This window comes from Haliotis cracherodii, unplaced genomic scaffold, assembly GCF_022045235.1.
Source record: "Haliotis cracherodii isolate W230 unplaced genomic scaffold, xgHalCrac1.p SCAF_10, whole genome shotgun sequence".
NCBI classification, from domain to species: domain Eukaryota; kingdom Metazoa; phylum Mollusca; class Gastropoda; order Lepetellida; family Haliotidae; genus Haliotis; species Haliotis cracherodii.
Window position 1 is genome coordinate 56,569,474 of NW_027266265.1, and position 21,048 is coordinate 56,590,521.

General features: G+C 40.8%; 1 protein-coding gene across 2 annotated transcripts in view; it reads right to left on the reverse strand.

Annotated features, from left to right (window-relative positions):
• LOC139454559 (protein wech-like) overlaps nt 1-10,558 on the reverse strand; it is a 56,723-nt gene extending 46,165 nt beyond the window's left edge. For both annotated transcript variants that reach the window (XM_071236350.1, XM_071236349.1), the window contains exon 1: nt 8,987-10,558. In XM_071236350.1, the coding sequence (XP_071092451.1) occupies nt 8,987-9,074 (88 nt within the window). In that variant the 5' untranslated portion in view covers nt 9,075-10,558. The remainder of the gene's footprint in view (nt 1-8,986) is intronic.
• Nucleotides 10,559-21,048: the final 10,490 nt, after the last annotated feature.

Consider the following 21,048-nt stretch of genomic DNA (forward strand, 5'->3'; position numbering starts at 1 on the left):
TCAGCATGTATCTGAATCGTGCCAGTACAATCTCCTAGATATCGTTTCAGCATGTATCTGAATAGTGCCAATACAATCTCCGAGATATCGTGGTCAGCATGTATCTGAATAGTGCCAATACAATCTCCGAGATATCGTGGTCAGCATGTATCTGAATAGTGCTAATACAATCTCCAAAATATCGTGGACAGCATGTTTCTGAATTGTGCTAATACAATCTCCGAGATAGCGTAGTCAGCATGTATCTGAATATTGCTGATACAGTCTCCGAGATATCGTGGTCAGCATGTATCTGAATAGTGATAATACCACTAGGCTACGGAGAGACACCCATGATGACACTTGGCTGACATTGAAACTGGTTGCTTGTGTGACTGACGCTGTTTCCCACGTTTTTGACTAAACGAGATACGACGACATCTGGAACAAAGTAGGTGCGGCATTTTGTTTTGTAGAATGTTACAAACGTACATTCTTTAAACATGTATGTATTTCATGGATAAATACATCTTTTGATTACAACGAATCTATGCACACAGAATAACGTTGCGATGTTCAATCATTGATGACAAATATCCACCTCGGATAGTGCTTCCGTAGATTGCGTCCATTAGAAATGCCGGATATGATCGACATGTCGTTTATTTGGTTGTTTGGTTGATTAACAAATCGATGACATTATGCATGGTGGACAAGGGGATTAGCGTCGCTTGTCATTTTACGGCTTGGCAGCTTAATGTGGTAAGAGAATATCCAAGTGACGCAGGTCATCAACATGTCACGGCGTGTCAGCTTCATGTGGTAGAGAATATCCAAGTGATGCAGGTCTTAGACATGTCACGGCGTGTCAGCTAAATGTTGAGAGGATATCCACGTGACGCAGGTTTTAGACATGTCATAGAATGTCAGCTTAATGTGGTAGAGAATATCCAAGTGACGCAGGTCATCGACATGTCACGACGTGTCAGCTTAATGTGGCAGAGAATATCCAAGTGACGCAGGTCTTAGACATGTCACGGCGTGTCAGCTTAATGTGGCAGAGAATATCCAAGTGACGCAGGTGTGAGACATGTCACGGCGTGTCAACTTAATGTGGTAGAGAATATTACAGTGACGAAGGTCATCGACATGTCACGTCTTGTCAGCTTAATATGGCAGAGAATATCCAAGTGATGCAGGTAATCGACATGTCACGACGTGTCAGCTTAATGTGGTAGAGAATATTACAGTGACGAAGGTAATCGACATGTCACGGCGTGTCAGCTTAATGTGGCAGAGAATATCCAAGTGATGCAGGTAATCGACATGTCACGGCGTGTCAGCTTAATGTGGCAGAGAATATCCAAGTGATGCAGGTAAACGGCATGTCACGGCGTGTCAGCTTAATGTGGCAGAGAATATCCAAGTGATGCAGGTAATCGACATGTCACGGCGTGTCAGCTTAATCTGGTAGAGAGTATTACAGTGACGCAGGTCATCGACATGTCACGGCGTGTCAGCTTAATGTGGCAGAGAATATCCAAGTGATGCAGGTAATCGACATGTCACGGCGTGTCAGCTTAATGTGGTAGAGAATATTACAGTGACGAAGGTAATCGACATGTCACGGCGTGTCAGCTTAATGTGGCAGAGAATATCCAAGTGACGCAGGTGTGAGACATGTCACGGCGTGTCAACTTAATGTGGTAGAGAATATTACAGTGACGCAGGTAATCGACATCTGACGGCGTGTCAGCTTAGTGTGGTAGAGAATGTCAGTACCATACCCGTAAGTGTCACCCCAGTGGTCCATATCTTCATCCTGTGTGACTTATCTTCTACGTTATCTGACACACCCCGTGATGAGACCGAAATACTGTTCTATTTAAAACTCACTCACTCTACATAGGAACCTGTCGACGGTCTCATCACGGAAAACAGTTATGGAAATTGATACACAAGAAGCAATAGAATTAAATATCACAAACCCATAATCAAAAATTATTTAATAGGAAATAATCGCTTCATAATTTCACTTGCAATAGCATGAAATCATACATATCAGATATTTTAATTATGCGATGAGGGGCGGTCGGGTAGCCTAGTGGTTAAAGAGTTTGCTCGTAACGCCGAAGGCCCGGGTTCGATTCCCGACATGGCTCCAATGTGTGAAGGCCATTTCCGGTGTCCCCCGCCGTGATATTGCTGGAATATTGCTAAAAGCGGCGTAAAACCAAACGCACTCACTCACATATGCGATGAAATAACAGTAGTTGAAGATTTCCCTCCTTGTTTACCACGATTATTCCCATGAATCATATAACCAATCTTACAATTCACCAAGGACCCCTTCGGATAAGCAAGGACGGAAATAAAAAAGAGTGGTAATTGAAGGGTTTTAAGACGAACATCTGGCCACTCGGGCATCAGGCCACTTAAGCTTTAGCTATGGAAAGCAAGAACCCGTTTATAGGTTTTGATACATCAGAGACCTCGTCGTAAATATTTAACATGTTCACCGCTCTCACGATGCAGGTTTGCTGTAATCACGCTACTGCATCTATGACCTATATATAAATATATATACATATAAGATGTTGTGTTATCTCTTGCATTAACGTCAACGATATGAGGCGCCATCTTTAAATATGTTTACACCATGTGCAAAGCGACCTTGATCCCTTTTAAAAAAAACTGAATCCGCTTTCATTTTTATGTAAGTGGTCTTTTAGGCTTATGCTTCAAGTGCATTTATAATCTGTGTCATGTTCCTTCGGCTTCAGCTGATCTGCTCCAGTCTAGCGAGTTTAGAGATGCTAAATCACGTCGTCTCATATTACTGTGTAAAGAAGTGGGGTGTTGGGGTCTGACGTCGCGTCCAAGATTATTCCACTTATATAGCGACGTGCATGCACGTGTGTGTGTGTGTGTGTGTGTGTGTGTGTGTGTGTGTGTGTGTGTGCGCGTGTGTGTGTGTGGCTGCTTGTTATAGTACTGATACCAGGCCTCAGTTTAACATGAATGCCCCACTCAGACACTGTACACTGACTCCGAGCCAACCAGTCCTTGTTTCAGCCCCTTAATGTGGGGCGCCAGACAGGATAACACCAAGTACCATCTTTTATTGTTTTGGTTTGACGCGGCCGGGGATCGAACCCCGAACCTTCCGCTCTCCGAGAAGACGCTCTACCACTAGACCACGGAGGCAGTCGACTGTGTAAGGAGGGAATGTGAAGTAGGCAGTTTATCCTTAATAGTGAAATTCAAAAGCACCGACTGGTGCTGAAACATGGACTGGTTATCAGGGTCAATGTGGTATTTGGGTTAGGGTGAGGGTTAACCCTACAGATTTCTGGCACGCGTAATGGACGTAACTCTGCAGGGCGAATAGGATCCTGGAACAAACCAAGGGACGCAACTTTGCCCAAGACATTTCTGCGTCTTAAAGTGTCAACTATATGCTTAGTGACATGTATGATGTGATAATTGCATTTAGGTATACATATACAGGTAATGACAAGAAGAATCCAATATGGCCTTAGTACATAAAGATGTCTTTGAGTAGATCTCCGTCCTATACCAGCATTTTAAATAAATATGTAAGAAATGCCTAACGTGATTAACATCTAGAACTCTACTGAAAACATTAGCTCTTCAATATGCTGGTATGGTGTAGGCTGGCCTGTTGAAGGTCATGTGTATAAGGTTGACGATATCGATGTCTTTCCACCGGATGGGCTTTGAATAATCCATTTTTATAGTCGCCATGGAATGTTATGTTTCATATCAGAATAGAACCATTAAATAAACAACAGACAGGTTGATTAACACTACACATACAACAATTACTCATAGTCACTTTCATATTTATCCAGGAGTGTTTGTATGAGTGCTTGACGTTAAACCATCGACGTTGTAAGCAATACCCCAGCACGAGTGGGTACAATAAGAATAGGCTCATAACGTGGACATTACATAATGTCATGAGGTACATCCACATAACGTGGACTTTACATGATGTCATGAGGTATTTCCACGTAACGTGGACTTTACATGATGTCATGAGGTATATCCACATAACGTGGACAGTACATGATCTCATGAGGTATATCCACATAACGTGGACTTTACATGATGTCATGAGGTATATCCACATAACTAGGACAGTACATGAAGTCATGAGGTATATCCACATAACGTGGACAGTACATGATCTCATGAGGTATATCCATATAACGTGGACAGTACATGATGTCATGAGGTATATCCACATAACATGGACATTACATGATGTCATGAGGTATATCCACATAACGTGGACATTTGAGAATTGAGCCTCGGTCTACGGCATGAGACCAGAACGTTTAAAACACAGGGCTACTCGACCGATCCCGGTACAATCTGTGTCATACACTTATTCACATACCTTGATGGTGCAATATTGTTTGATTACTTTTTTCATCTTTGTAGAGTGAGTGAGTGAGTGAATGAGTGAGTGAGTTTGGGTTTAACGCCACTTTCAACAGTATTCAAGTTATATCGCGGCGTGTCAGCTTAAAGTGGGAAGGAAGCCCGAAGTGATGTAGGTCTCAGACGTTTACCACTTCGGTGAAACCAACGAGCATGGGTATGTTGCTTACAAACATAGAAACATAATTGGGGCGAACCGGGATTCGAACCCACATGGTGTATATCCACGTAACGTGGACAGTATATGATCTCATGAGGTATATCCACATAACGTGGACAGTACATGATGTCAGGAGGTACATCCACATAACGTGGATATTACATGATCTCATTAGGTATATCCACATAACGTGGACAGTACATGACGTCATGAGGTACATCCACATAACGTGGACAGTACATGACGTCATGAGGTATATCCACATAACGTGGAAAGTACATGAAGTCATGAGGTAAAGCCACATAACGTGGACATTACATGATGTCATTTAATATATCCACATAACGTGGACATTACATGATGCCATGAGGTATGTCCACATAACGTGGACATTACATGATGTCATTTAATATATCCACATAACGTGGACAGTACATGATGCCATGAGTTATATCCACATAACGTGGACATTCCATGACGTCATTAGGTATATCCACATAACTAGGACATTACATGATGTCATGATGTATATTCCCATAACGATGACATTACATGTTGCATTAGGTATATCCACATAACGTGGACATTACATGATGTCATGAGGTATATCCACATAACATGGTCATAACATGATGTCATGATGTATATTCACATAACGTGGACAGTACATGATCTCATGAAATGTATCTCCATAACGTGGATATTACATGATGTCGTGAGACACATTCACATAACGTGGACAGTACATGATGTCATGATGTATATTCACATAACGATGACATTACATGATGCCATGAGGTACATCCACATAACGTGGATATTACATGATGTCATGAGGTATATCCACATAACATGGACATTACATGATGTCATGAGGTATATCCACATAACGTGGACAGTACATGAAGTCATGAGGTATATACACATAACGTGGAAATTACATGATGTCATGAGGTATATCCACATAACGTGGACATTACATGATGTCATGAGGTACATCCACATAACGTGGACAGTACATGGCGTCATGAGGTATATCCACATAACGTGGACATCACATGATGTCATGATGTATATTCCCATAACGATGACATTACATGAAGTCATTAGGTATATTCGCATAACGTGGACATCACATGATGTCATGATGTATATTCCCATAACGATGACATTAAATGATGTCATGAGGTATATCCACATAACGTGGACTGTACATGATGTCATGAGGTATATCCAGATAACGTGGACATTACATGAAGTCATGAGGTATATCCACACAACGTGGACATTACATGATGTCATGAGGTATTACCACATAACGTGGACATCACATGACGTCATTAGGTATATCCACATAACGTGGACATCACATGATGTCATGATGTATATTCCCATAACGATGACATTACATGAAGTCATTAGGTATATTCGCATAACGTGGACATCACATGATGTCATGATGTATATTCCCATAACGATGACATTAAATGATGTCATGAGGTATATCCACATAACGTGGACTGTACATGATGTCATGAGGTATATCCACATAACGTGGACATTACATGAAGTCATGAGGTATATCCACACAACGTGGACATTACATGATGTCATGAGGTATTACCACATAACGTGGACATCACATGACGTCATTAGGTATATCCACATAACGTGGACATCACATGATGTCATGATGTATATTCCCATAACGATGACATTACATGAAGTCATTAGGTATATTCGCATAACGTGGACATCACATGATGTCATGATGTATATTCCCATAACGATGACATTAAATGATGTCATGAGGTATATCCACATAACGTGGACTGTACATGATGTCATGAGGTATATCCACATAACGTGGACATTACATGAAGTCATGAGGTATATCCACACAACGTGGACATTACATGATGTCATGAGGTATTACCACATAACGTGGACATTACATGATGCCATGAGGTATGTCCACATAACGTGGACATTACATGATGTCATTTAATATATCCACATAACATGGACATTACATGATGTCATGAGGTATATCCACATAACGTGGACAGTACATGATGCCATGAGTTATATCCACATAACGTGGACATTCCATGACGTCATTAGGTATATCCACACAACGTGGACATTACATGATGTCATGAGGTATATCCACATAACGTGGACAGTACATGATGTCATGAGGTATATCCACATAACGTGGACAGTACATGATGTCATGAGGTATATCCACATAACTAGGACATTACATGATGTCATGATGTATATTCCCATAACGTGGACATTACATGAAGTCATGAGGTATATCCACACAACGTGGACATTACATGATGTCATGAGGTATATCCACATAACGTGGACAGTACATGATGTCATGAGGTATATCCACATAACGTGGACAGTACATGATGTCATGAGGTATATCCACATAACTAGGACATTACATGATGTCATGATGTATATTCCCATAACGATTACAGCACATGATGTCATGAGGTATATCCACATAACGTGGACATTACATGAAGTCATGAGGTATATCCACACAACGTGGACATTACATGATGTCATGAGGTATATCCAGATAACGTGGACATTACATGATGTCATGAGGTATATCCACATAACGTGGACAGTACATGATGTCATGAGGTATATCCACATAACTAGGACATTACATGATGTCATGATGTGTATTCCCATAACGATTTCAGCACATGATGCCATGAGGTATATCCACATAACGTGGACATTACATGATGTCATGAGGTATATCCACATAACATGGTCATTACATGATGCCATGATGTTTATTTACATAACGTGGTCATTACATGATGTATATCCACATAACGTGGACGGTACATGATGTCATGAGGTATATCCACATAGCGTGAACATAACATGATGTTATGAGGTATACCCACATTACGTGGACATTACATGATGTCATGAGGTATATCCACATAACTAGGACAGTACATGATGTCATGAGGTAAATCCACATAACCGCACACTAAGCAGTGGCGACCCTCGGGAAATGGACCGAAGGAGGAAGCTGCAATGATGAAGTACATACATACGTAGACATTCATACATTTGAAGGCACTAGACTATGGCGAAGGCTGACAGTTAAAACATGTGATGCTGTGGATGCCAGTCTCTTGTAGGGACAAATAATCTAGGACTTATGATTGAAACAAATTGAAACAAATAATTATTGCCTTAGAGACTTGTGTAAGTCTAACTGCTGTGCTGTGCCAGGGAAAACACACTTACTTTGTATGCAAATTGTGTGAGCTAACGGTAGGACAGGACCTGCTTTGCCTTTTGACAAACACTTAGTGTCAAGACTTTTCTATGATCAATTCATAAAATTGTCACCGCTAGTTTGCCTTTACGCCAATTGGAACCTGTTTCGGCAGATAATCGAGACAAGTCAATCTCAGGCGTTGACGGCTTATATTTCTTTTGTATATTTGAATTCACCGAGGAAAAAGCAAGAAAATGGAGGAAATCTGGCGTAGTCTTGGAGTGACAAAGTGTACAAGTGCACATACATAGCGGAACAAGTGATGGTACACTGACATTTGCGTAAGGTTTTATCACCCAATAATAATTGTTCGCCGCACATACTGGGTTTCCTGAATAGATGTCTTACAGCATAGTTCCCCCTTGATGCTGCGACGTAAACAATGATGCAGCGACGTAAACAATTATAGCCCTTCAAGATAGTCGACTCTTGATATGTTATGTGGGGCGGTCGGGTCGCCTAGTGGTTAAAGCGTTCGCTCGTCACGCCGAAGACCCGGGCTCGATTCCCGACATTGGTACAACGTGTGAAGCCAATTTCTTGTGTCCCCCGCCGTGATATTGCTGGAATATTGCTAAAAGCGGCGTAAAACCATACTCACTCACTAATATGTTATGTGTTTATGTCTCTGTTATGAGACAAAAGAAGCACAATATTAAGTTAAATGAACGGTACATCAGTGCATTCTATTACGTTTGATATACGTTATAACTGTAATCACTTTATCCAAAAGCATAACATGTCCAATATCAACATCGTCCAATACAAGTTTGCTTGGGGGTACGAAGCAAATGATTCAATCAAACTCTCTCATATGAATGTAATAAACTCTAGAAAAGCACCTGGGATATTGGAAAACCTTTCAAGTAAATATCTCGTATATGCAAATAATTCCTGGGTATCAAATATTGCTTTACACTCGACGGTAACACTTTTAACGCTTTTGATGACATTACAACGCTTGAAAGGACATTATTGATCTCATGACATGTGTATCAGACCTAGCAGTGGGACTCTGTCTAAATTCTATGGGCGTGTGTACTCACACTTTTTGGACGATTTCCCTCTCGCGATGGATGAAAGGCCAAGCAGTATGAGGATGATTTGAACTGCCGTTGAAACAGTTACTGCCATTTTCCATCTCTAAGACCGTGCGTTAGACAGGTTTGTGATGTCGCATACATTTCCACACAACGGGAGCGTTACCAACGTTCCGAGTCAAATACAGACTTCCTCGCATGCAATCACAGCTAACGCATTGATTGCTCGACCACTGGAGGCGATAACTAATATATAGCAGCACTCACTACCGTTGTTACTCCGCACAATTCGTGCCAATAGTGGAATAGATTTCAAAACTCCAACATGCATTTCATTTTCACGTGTTATCTGTAGATCTGTAACATAATCCACAACGTTCTTCGGGCTTCGTTGAAATGCTTGAATTGAACAACCTGTTGAATAACGTCTGATGGGAAGCGTTTAGGTTTCCATGGTAACTCACCAAACATCCCTACAATCTCTGTCAGTGATTATGCTTGGCTTCTATACAGGCGTATCGCATCCAGCAATAGCTATTGTCCACTCACATCCCATTTCCTTTTGTCGTGGTATTCAGCGATCTCTCAATGAAGTTACCCTTCACACATCCAAGCCAGCTATGGACTTCCATTTCTATGACGTGACCATTACAAGGCTTCCAGTCTCACCTGAATCACCAGGTCTGTCTTAGATGCCAGATATAACCACACGCGATCACAGTACCAGAGTAAAAACATCAATAATAACTACCATTTAGTTCTGGCGTATTTTTCACTGTCATAGGGAGTTTCGTGAATCATGCAATTACTGTCGCACGAATCCACGAGGTCACAGACGCGTTATCCTTTACGATACACTGAATTTATTCATCTTTCAAACAAATATTAATGCGACAGGGATTTCGCGATAAAGAGTTTACATATTACAAACCTTATGTTCAGAGTCCAGAAAAAGCCCAGTAATTATATATCCAGAATAATGTAACTACTTCCACCAGAACCAGTGATTAGCTATTAGCGAGGAACACACTTGTTTGAACGTTCACTCTAGTCTGACTATTGTAGGCCAAAACTGGGAGACTAGAAGTAGGTCCCAGGACACGCCTTTACTGGAATTACTCCGATAAGTGTTATCCGACTTGTCTCCGTTATCGGAAACGTGCCCAGGTGGAGGTTGGAGAGCCGCTACGGGATTTAATCTGTTGCGTCTGGAAGATCCACTTGTTGATAACTCCTTAGAACAATCCAATAATCTATCAACCACGTGGCCATTTGCAGCAAACCTGGTATTGACCAGCCTAATAACCGGTATCGCACTTAAAACCTGAAGCATACAAAATTCATTTGTCGCCTTGGTCCGTGTCAGTTTACGTTTGCATGCCTAGACTACATGTATCATCCCTGCGCCAGTCGCACAGACCATCGATTGGCCTAAGCTGTGCTTGTTGCTGACTGTAGTCGCAATGGATAGACTTGGTTCCGTGGCTAAACTCCAAGAGCTTCCCAATGCCAATCCATTGTCACCTGAACACGTTATGGTAGCTCGGCGGTAGGCAGCTTCATAATGACCGGCAGTACTGTGGGGAGTCCGAGATATGGTTGGTCGTTTTATCAGTGCTCGCTCGAGAGGCTTATCACGGGCAGAGGGAACGTCAGACTGAGGCAATGGCTTCTGTCAGAGAATCACTGGAGACTCTTCATCAATTCTCGCTGCATGTTGGGAGTGGAACCGTACTGGAGCCGTTGACCAACACGGTGGCGTTGACAGTGTCAGATAAAGAGATGCTTAAAGTGAAAGGTTCCAATCTAAGCCCTATTGGTGCGTACATTAGACCAGAGTGTGAAACCCGTCAATTACTAGTCTGTCCCTTTTCGCCATATAGTCAATCAAACACCCTTTTCGTAAGGCAGAAATTCTTACAGTCAATCTTGACTGTGCACGAGAAGAATCCTTGAGCAGTTCGAAGACTCAAGTGGCACTAGGGATCCTGGATCAATTTGAAGCCCCAAGACCGTTTCCGAATCGCCCAAAGGTGGCATTTGTTCAGTCACATCGTGGAGAAGGTGGAGACCCTACTGTATATTTACTCACGAAGTCGCATTCTTCCACTGAGTCAACTCGGGAACCAAATTCAACAACTTTGGCTGGGCAGGATTTAAATTCTTGAGATACACCGTTCATTATTTAGAGATAAAGTAAATTGGTTTGCGAAACCATTATTTTAATCAATCAGAGGTCTTGGTGGTACTGCACTATGTGTCTATGTGGGGCATTAATATTTACTTTTTCTTTACAGTGACACTCCATGTTGTGACTGAGTGTGTATTGGGTTAATTTAATCTGTTTTTATTACTATATTTTGATGATGAGTGAAGTAAATGGTTCATACACTTGATATTAATCGTGTAAATGCAAATATCAAAGAAATGTTATTGACTTTATAATTTCATTTTAAAAACGTGATCTTCATGTAAATATTCGAGCGTCCATCGATCAATGTGTTAGTTGCTTGTCAGGCATAGAGAAATAATCACGCATTGAGAAATTGAATTTATGTTATGGGCATGCACGTTTTATGGATTGCAATATACATAATTTTTTATTATTATTTCATTTAATACAATAGAAATTGCAATCAATAAAACGTGTTTATTCCTCGCGAGGTTTTACGGTGTTTGCCAACTCGCTTTATCAGGATATAATCATCGAGCAGGCGTATGTCAAGCATATAACTTTAGATTAGTGTGTATACACAAGCCAGACAAACGGAGTACAACATACCAGTCCTGAAATACATAGTCAGTCCTGACCTGAGTCATCGTAACCAATATAGTCAACCTGCTTGCAGAAATAGCTGTGACCACACACTCCATAGATAGATACTGAATGAGGACATCGTGAAAAGATCGTCAAGAGTTAATCGACATTAATAACAACTAATGATCAACACAAGGCTGTCTACTGTCGATGCGCCCCTGCGTTTTGCTAATGAGGATTTTGAATAGATAACACGTAAACACTTTATCAAGGCAGTTTGTGTGTCTCGCCGTTAGAAGGAAGAACATTGATTATCTTTTTGCGTTAATGCATTGGATTTTCCTTATGGTTTAATAGATAAGACAAGGCTTATTGAACACCCGGCGAAATGTGTTAATGAGGATAAATCGTGGCGTGGACTGCTGCAGCAGACTTTATGAAAATATCACAGGAGAGTGTAACAGAGAGTGAGGGGGAAGGACGTAGAGAGAGAGAGGGGGGAGTGAAAGAGAGGGTGAGAGGGAAAGAGAGAGCGACAGAGAAAGAGAGACAAAGAGTGAGTGAGAGAGTGCGAGAGAGAGAGTGAGAGAGATACAAAGAAAAAGGGAGAGAGCGAGAACAATATATTTAAAGAGAGAGGGAGTGAGAGAGCGAGAAGGGGAAGGGTGTGTGAGATATATATATATAATATATGTAAAGATAGACAGATAGATAGACAGATAGATAGATAGATAGATAGATAGATAAATAGATAGATAGCACTTCCATCATAAAGATAACCTGGACCAGCGCAATGTCTTGATCCAAACTGATATTGTTTTAGAATTGTGTTTAACATTAAAACCGTAACACAATTTGAGAATATATGTCGCAAATATATGTCTGACACTTTACCGTGAAACTTGCTCCCCTGTTCCTTCACGTCGTGCCTTGTTACACTACTGCTACGACCCTGGGCCCCGTTCCATAAAGCGATCTTAGCGCTAAGACGTCCGTAACTCCCATTCTTAACATAGCAATACGACAATCGTAGCACTAAGATCGCTTGTGGACGGTGCCCTGTTCCACAAAGCAACACTTAGCGCAACAGTTGTCGTAAACACCGTTCTTGAACATTGACTGACAATGGTCGTAGGTAAGATTGAGGCTAGGAGAGAATGTCGAGAGGAACATACAAGTGTTAACAGTAGGTACTGCTAAATGGTTACGCTTATGCTTAATACAGTATTCAGTATCAGGAGATATGTTTAAATGCCGGTATGAGTAGCTTAATTGTGGAGTGAGTGAGTGAGTATTGTTTTACGCCGCTTTTAGCAATATTCTACCTCTACCATTCCGCCATTTCTACTTCCGTCAGCTGTGGAACTATGACGCACACGTTCAAGACATAGACACCCGTTTTTTACACTCGATCATGCTTTACTATCTCAAGGGTAATCAGTCATTGTGGAATAGATACTATAATTACAGAGAAGATGTTTATTAATCGCTCTCAGGTGTATAATTCCCTTCCAGAACGTGTAATATGACCCCACCTGCCTAGTACATCTCAATGACGTCATGCAGTGCCCCCCAAGTTGACTGACACAGGCCGAACACGACCAGGCCGACCGAGTCTCCGGTGGTGAGATAACATGAGGACATAAACACGTGGTTACCGGGGTGATGAGGATGTCAATACTGTTGGGAAAGCACAGGTATAACATGACGAAGACGTCTACCGGGGACATTTTATGCGTTTTAATTTGACTATGTGCATTCAGGAGTGTGATTGAGTGAGTATTGTTTTAAGCCGTTTTTAGCAATATTCCCGCAATATCACGGCGGGGGACACCAGAAATGGGCTTCACACATTGTACCCACATGGGGAATCGAACCCAGGTCTTCGGCGTGACAAGCGAACCACTAGGCTTCCCTACCGCCCCTTAATTGTTATGAGGATAGCGAGTCAAGAAGAATACTTGAGCAGATGTGTCATATTTCCTTGCGATACATCACTTGAGACGTGAGAAATTAAATTTAATATGAATTATTTCCAATTTCATAAAGATTTTTCATATTTATTTCACAAAGTCTGAAAACGTTTACATATGAACATGATAGAATTAAAGAAATATGTTTAGCAGTCATGAGTAATGACTACAGTGAATGTTTATTCTGTTATTTTCATGATCTGTAACGAATGTTACACAGTGTCAATCAGTTGACAAAACGCTACACAACGTCCATTTGTCGCACTGTGTCTTGATTGGTTTAATATTTACAGTTTACCGTTATATCTGCATCGCATTTACAGCAAACAATCCACATGAAGATCTAAAACCCCAACGTTAACCGGCCGCATATGATTTGTTCAGAGAGATTTCATGCACAGCATTCATGCGCTGATAAGAGGGCCATTACCTCTTTACATAGCCAGCGCCAATTACTTTACTGCAGATGTGTGTGCTCAGTAAACAGCGGAAGATAAACAGGATAATGCATGCTCTACATATTACAGACTCCGCGTCCATCAGACGGTGCTCCAGTGACGTATACACGTATATTTGTATACATGTGCAAGGTTATATGTGATTATGGCAGCGAAAATGGCCAAGTTGCTGAAACTCAAATTTTCTGAATTTGATACGAAGAAGGTACGAAAATGTCAATACCCAAATAAAGAAATATGAATAATGATAATCATCATCATTAACAACAGCAGCATCACCATCATCACTTTTTTCGTCATCATCATCTGGCTTATCAATTTTGTTTTCTATGATGTAATTTGGGTGAAATCCTTTACAGTGATTTTATTGATTTATTCAGTTACGTTGCATGTGTCGTCCTTGTGAAGTAACTCTTGCTTAATAACCACGTCGTACTTGAATGAATCTGTGTAACTCATCCATTAAATCATCCCCCACTAAGAGCATCCAAACACGAAATATGTCTGGTCTAGTATCTAACGATGCCTTGTACTCAATCTGATACCAATCAACGCCTAGAAGTATCAATAACACGTCCAGTGTGTTCACTTTCAACAGGGACAGTCTGTCATGGAAATCTCTCCAGGGAGGACGTACTTCTATGACGAATGAGCAAATGGAGTTGAAGTAGGTTCCCGTCCCCGACATTGCCCACAGCAGTGTTGTGATGATGTGTGTCACCACCACCATCTGCTCCCTGACCACTGGCTACTTGTCCAGATGACCAATGATAACCGTGAAAGTAATCAATTTCCTATTGTCTTGAAAAATAGGCTTTACCATAGCAATCAGTCATCGGCCGAGGAGCCATTTATACGCCCTACCAGGGTTGTTTACCAATTCCGTATCTTTTGTGGAATACCTTGTCAAACAAGGCATGCCGCTATGGGATTCAGTGTGCCATTTGTGAGCCTTCAAAAATCCGTCTCAACCGCCAATGGCGCGCGGTTGTTTTCCAAAACATTCATGCGCTATACTATCTGTCGCTTACTGTATCGACCCAACACATTGTCGTTATTATAATAGAGTGAATGTGAGGGTGCACTCTTTCTAGCTTACTCTCTCTTGCTCAACTGCCTGTGTCCATCTATCTCTCCCCTTCTCTCTATCTGCGTATGTATATATCTCTCTCCAACCCTCTCGCTCTCCCACATTCTCTCCCGCTCTCTTACACCCTTTCTTTGGCGCTCTCCCCTCCTCTCTCCTTCTCTCTCTCAATGGTCCATCTCTCGCTCTCTCATCTATCTCAATATCTGTCTCTGTGTTTGTCTTTCCTCTCTCTACCTCTCTCCGTTTCTTTGTCGCTCTCTCTATATCTACACATCGCTCCCTCTCTCCCCTTCTGTCTGTCCGTCTCTCTCTCTCTTTCTCTCGCTCCCTCTCTATCTCTCTCCCCTCTCTCTAGCTCCCTCTCTATCTCTCTCCCCTTCTGTCTCTCTCCTATCTCTCTGCCTATCTCTCTAGCTCACTCTCTTATCGCTCTCTGTCCATCTATCTTCATCTCTCTCTCAATCTCCCCCCTCTCTCCCCTCTCTCTCCTCCCTATCTCTCCCCCTTCTCCCTCCCCCACTCTCTCGCACGTTATTATATAATATATAATAACGTACGTGTATGCACAGTAGTAACTACATGAACATTATACATGTAGTTACTACTGTGCATATACCCTGATGCCTGGACATATATGTCCACCACTGTGTACGTGCGTCTGGGCCTGCACAATTCATTACTGGTTTAATGTTTTATAGATGTTTTCTGGATCTTCGTGTGAACCACTCACGGGTTTATTCTTCAAATGAGATACGAGTTCTCGGGAACATGACAATAACTGGGGGACATATGAGCCATATACTATTTCGAGAAACCATTCAGGAATCTAATATTACCTGTAGACTGGGTCTGCCCGACTTCCGTGACACAGCATCGAGTATTAACTAGACTCACGGTGCCAGAATAGTTTCACTTTGTACCTACAGGACTTCCTTCATCAGACTCTAGGCTATGCATCACAACAGAACATGACTGTTTTATACATAACCTAATACAGTGTGCCGTGATAATATGTGCGTGTATAGTGAACGATAGAAGCCAAAATGTTCTTACTTATCCTTGCCCATCAATAATATATTTTCTGATATTGAAACCTTGTTTCTTGTTTGTATTGTATATATATACATTGTGTTTAGTTTCATCTGTATAATTGATCTTGTGCCATGTTTATCATGTTTGGGTCACGTAATGAGTTAACTATGAAAACAGCGGGTACCTGTTCTGTTTCATTCTGTGTTTCTTTCTATAAAAAATCAAAGAGACCCTTGCTCAGAAGTTGTTTGATCAAGGTTACAACATTCAAGGCCTCAGTAAAGCTTTCAAAAGGTTTTATGGTAGACATGTGGAGGACAATTCCATATTTGACGCATCAGTGACAAAAAAATGTCAGATGCAATCCCCATTTTGACTTGTACTACATGTTCCCATGTTTTTTCAGGTCAGCAGTTGACTTGCCTTTGCATGTTTTTGGTACGGGTGCCACCAGGATACGCTCACCTTTTCGCGAACATCTGGTATCAATACTATTTGATAATGTTTCATAAACACATGCTCGGAATTCTCGGAATTGTACTATCGACCATGCTTTATGTAGAGATTTCTATTGGACATGATGAGGGTTTTGCCGCTGTATTTACATAATCCACTGTGTTTATTGTACATATATGTACACAATCTGCTTTGTGTTTTTGTCCAGCATACTCTGGTTGAATTGTGTATGTATTTGTAAATAAAAACCACATAAAGCTGCACCTGACACATTGTGAAACATAGACACCATGGGCTGGTGCTGCTGGAATATAGCTCGACATGAGGGGAAGGAATGACTTCAGCTTTGCAATAGTCAGCTTTCCCTGCTGGTGTATAGCTCGACATGAGGGGAAGGAATGACTTCAGCTTTACAATAGTCGGCTTTCCTTGCTGGAATATAGCTCGACATGAGGGGAAGGAATGACTTCAGCTTTACAATAGTCAGCTTTCCCTGCTGGTGTATAGCTCGACATGAGGGGAAGGAATGACTTCAGCTTTACAATAGTCAGCTTTCCCTGCTGGCGTATAGCTCGACATGAGGGGAAGGAATGACTTCAGCTTTACAATAGTCAACTTTCCCTGCTGGAATATAGCTCGACATGAGGGGAAGGAATGACTTCAGCTTTACAATAGTCAACTTTCCTTGCTGGAATATAGCTCGACATGAAGGGAAGGAATGACTTCAGCTTTACAATAGTCAGCTTTCCCTGCTGGTGTATAGCTGTAGAGTGTTATTTAAATGTTCTAGAAAATACGTATGCATGATATTATTCACTACCTATACCTTAAACTTTAAGTGTGCCGTTTCTATTTGATACCAAATGTCGCGGACACACGTTCAGTGTTATCATTATTTACATGTCATGCCAGAGAAATATATTACAGACTTGTATGCATTATGAGATATACATACGTGTATACGTTATGCGTTCCTGAATGCAGAAGGGGCGTTCGGGTAGCCTAGTGGTTAAAGCGTTCGCTCATCACGCTGAAGAGTCACGGAAACTAGTGTATTCCAAGGTGTTCTATGTAACAATAGCCATTTCATTTCCGTTTCCCTATTCAGTCTCTATGCACATCCCAAATTGTAAAATGAACAGCAAGGATTTCGTTTCTTTATTCTTTGTTTCAAGAAATTTAACTTAAGCTTCAGGCATATCTGTGATCTGATGTTGTTCAATAACCATCGAATAGCCAATTTCCTCCCATTGATTTACCCACCTGAACATAAAGGAGACCAGTCGGACCGCCTCATCGGTTTCATATTTAGACCTATATGTATAAAGATTGCAGAGTGACAAAACACGTTCCACAAGACTGTATGACAAGAGGGACTTTCCAATAGTCCACTTGTCCTTTATGTCGAGCAATATTCTAAACTTCCAGCCTATGGCGTTTACATTTCATAACTTTTAGATACAATCGAGCATGCTCTTTCTACCAAGATTTCAAAGAGCGTCACAGAAGTTGTTTGGTCAAGGTTTAACATTCAAGGCCTCAGTTAAGCTTTCAAAACCTTTTATGGTAGACATGGAGGACATTTCCATATTTGACGTATCAGGGACAAAAATGATGTTCGATGCAATTCTCTATTTTGACATGTACAATAAGTTCTCGTGTTCTTTCAGAACAATTGACCTGCCTTTGCATGTGTTTGTGACGGGTGCCACCGGTGGGGCAGGATACGCACACGTCCGCCGCGAGAGGGGAAGGTCCGGGGTTCGATCCCCGGCCGCGTCATACCAACAGACGTTACTTTATGTTACCCTGTCTTGCGCTCGGCATTAAGGGGCTAAAACAAGGACAGGTCGGCTCGGATTCAGAACACTGTGGCAGGGTGGGAATATTTGTGTTCAACTGCGGCATGGTATCACAGTAGGGTAGCACTATAAAATTGACATTAATCCGGACTAGTACAAGCACACACATGCACGTTGCTATGTAAGTGCAATAATCTTAAAAGCGACGTTAAACCCCATTTCACCTTACCTAGACAACATTTCAAAATTGTAAAGAAAATACAGATTTGTAATCAACAGTTTTACAGTCATGTGTTTACGTTACACGTTTCGTCGGCAATATACACTAATACACAGCAACCCATACAACCCAACGTTGCTACTGCAGTTGCAAAATACATCACTTTGATCCTGAAAGAAAAAACAATGAAGAATTTAAAATCTTGATTAAAATCTTAATTATAAAATAACCTTTGCAATAGAACAACAGAGACAAGTGTATTTACCCTTATACGAAAACGATGGCTAAAGTTGACAGTAAACACGACTACCGACAAAGCTGTACAAAGATGAATATGAAATAAGACACGTCGAGATGAAATTAAACCGATTCAATAAAAATGCTGTTTGAAGTCTCGTTTTTAGTCCTCATCACTCAACTTTTCAGGTTCCAAGGATTTCATCTTTGTAATGAGTTCATTCATAGAGCGAGATTGTCGTTTGTTTTATTGCGAAGGGATCCGTAAGGGTGACGTGTTATTCTGTTGGCCGTCCAAAATGGACGCCCTCGAAGACGGTTTTGCTTCAGGCTTAATGAGAACTGTCAGACTTAACATGAAAGATGGTAATAGAATCATTAACGTCCACGCTAATAATAAAATGGCATCGGATGACCACTCTATCTACCATTGAGCTGAGATCATGTTAGGTGACCGTATTCTGGATGTGACTGGATCAATTCATTGACCAAATCTTGTCTGATCGACAAGGTCGTTGTTCAAGAGAAAGATGGACAAGGCCGCTGTCCACTTCTACGACCACAGCGGTCACTGCCTGACTCTTTCTAACTTGATAACAAGGTCTAGAAATCTTGTCGAGATATTGCCAGACAGGGCACGTGTTTGGTTGACGTTGACATTTGTATGAAGTGTCTCCTTAATTACTGTTCCCAAACCATATTGACAGATTCCTTCACACCTATCGATATGAAGGCTGCATTAAACAGATTCTGTTGTTGTTAAACGCATTAGAATATGTTATATGTGGTTACTTGGAATCATACTGGATATATTATCCAGTTGTTCTTATGTAACGTGGGGTAGAGTGACAAATCTATTTGTGTGTGGTTCTGCGGTTTGAGTGTTTCAACATAGGCGTATGTTCATCAATACAAAGCGACAAAAACATTTCCATAATTATAATCCAAGCAGAGTCGATAATACGATTCCGACTGTATCATGAGAATATGTTTATGAATCACTATCAAATAAGAGTATACCAGGTGAGCGTTTCTTGCACTATACGGTGGTACCTGTCATAAACACAGACACAGTCTAGTCAATTGCTTACCTGAAAACAACAATGAAACATACGGTACAAATACAAATATAGAATTGGATCTAGGTCATTGATGTGCCGTCATATAGCTTGAATATTTGTCAGGCGTTGAATAAAAAACAGACAAACATGAAAAAGTCATTTTTTTACCTTGGCTCTTTTCTGAGATTGCAAATATTCAGGCAAATCCTTTGAGTCTTTAAGAATCCACATGGTATTAATTCCACATGTCTTAAATACGGTCTGTGAATATAAGGAAAGTTCTTCCTTGACTGCATTAAAGATTATGGTTAATCTTTGAGACAAATACTTAGTGGTACATTTGCTGGACTCTCTGTACGGATATTTATCGGGCTTAAGAAGCAAGTACAAAACAGGAATCGACATGTCGTCAGGTTTAAGAATCAAGTTTTGCTTCTATTGTTTTTAACACATTTATTGTTCCATACGAATAACACAGATCTCTTGTGCTATATGAATATTACAAATCTCGGGTTCTATATGAATATCATAGATCTATTGTACTAAATGAATATTGCAGACCTCCTGTCCTATATGAATATTACAGATCTATTGTGCGATATGAATTTTACTGATCTATTGTTCTATTAGAATATTACAGTGCGATATAGATATTACATATCTCTTGTTCTATATGCATAATGCAAATCTCTTGTTCAATATTACATATCAATTGTTATATATGAATATTACAGATCTCCTGTTCTATATGAATATTACAGAACTATTGTTCTATATGAATATGACAGATCTCCTGTTCTAAATGAATATTACAGATCTATTGTTCTATTTCAATATTACACATCTATTGTTCTATGTGAATATTTGTTCACATATTGTTAACGATGTAAGAATCTACATCGAAACGTTATTTTCACCCCAATAAATTGTGCCTTTTACGCCCCCAAAAAAGGAAACCGTGGTGTTGACTATTTGTATTTA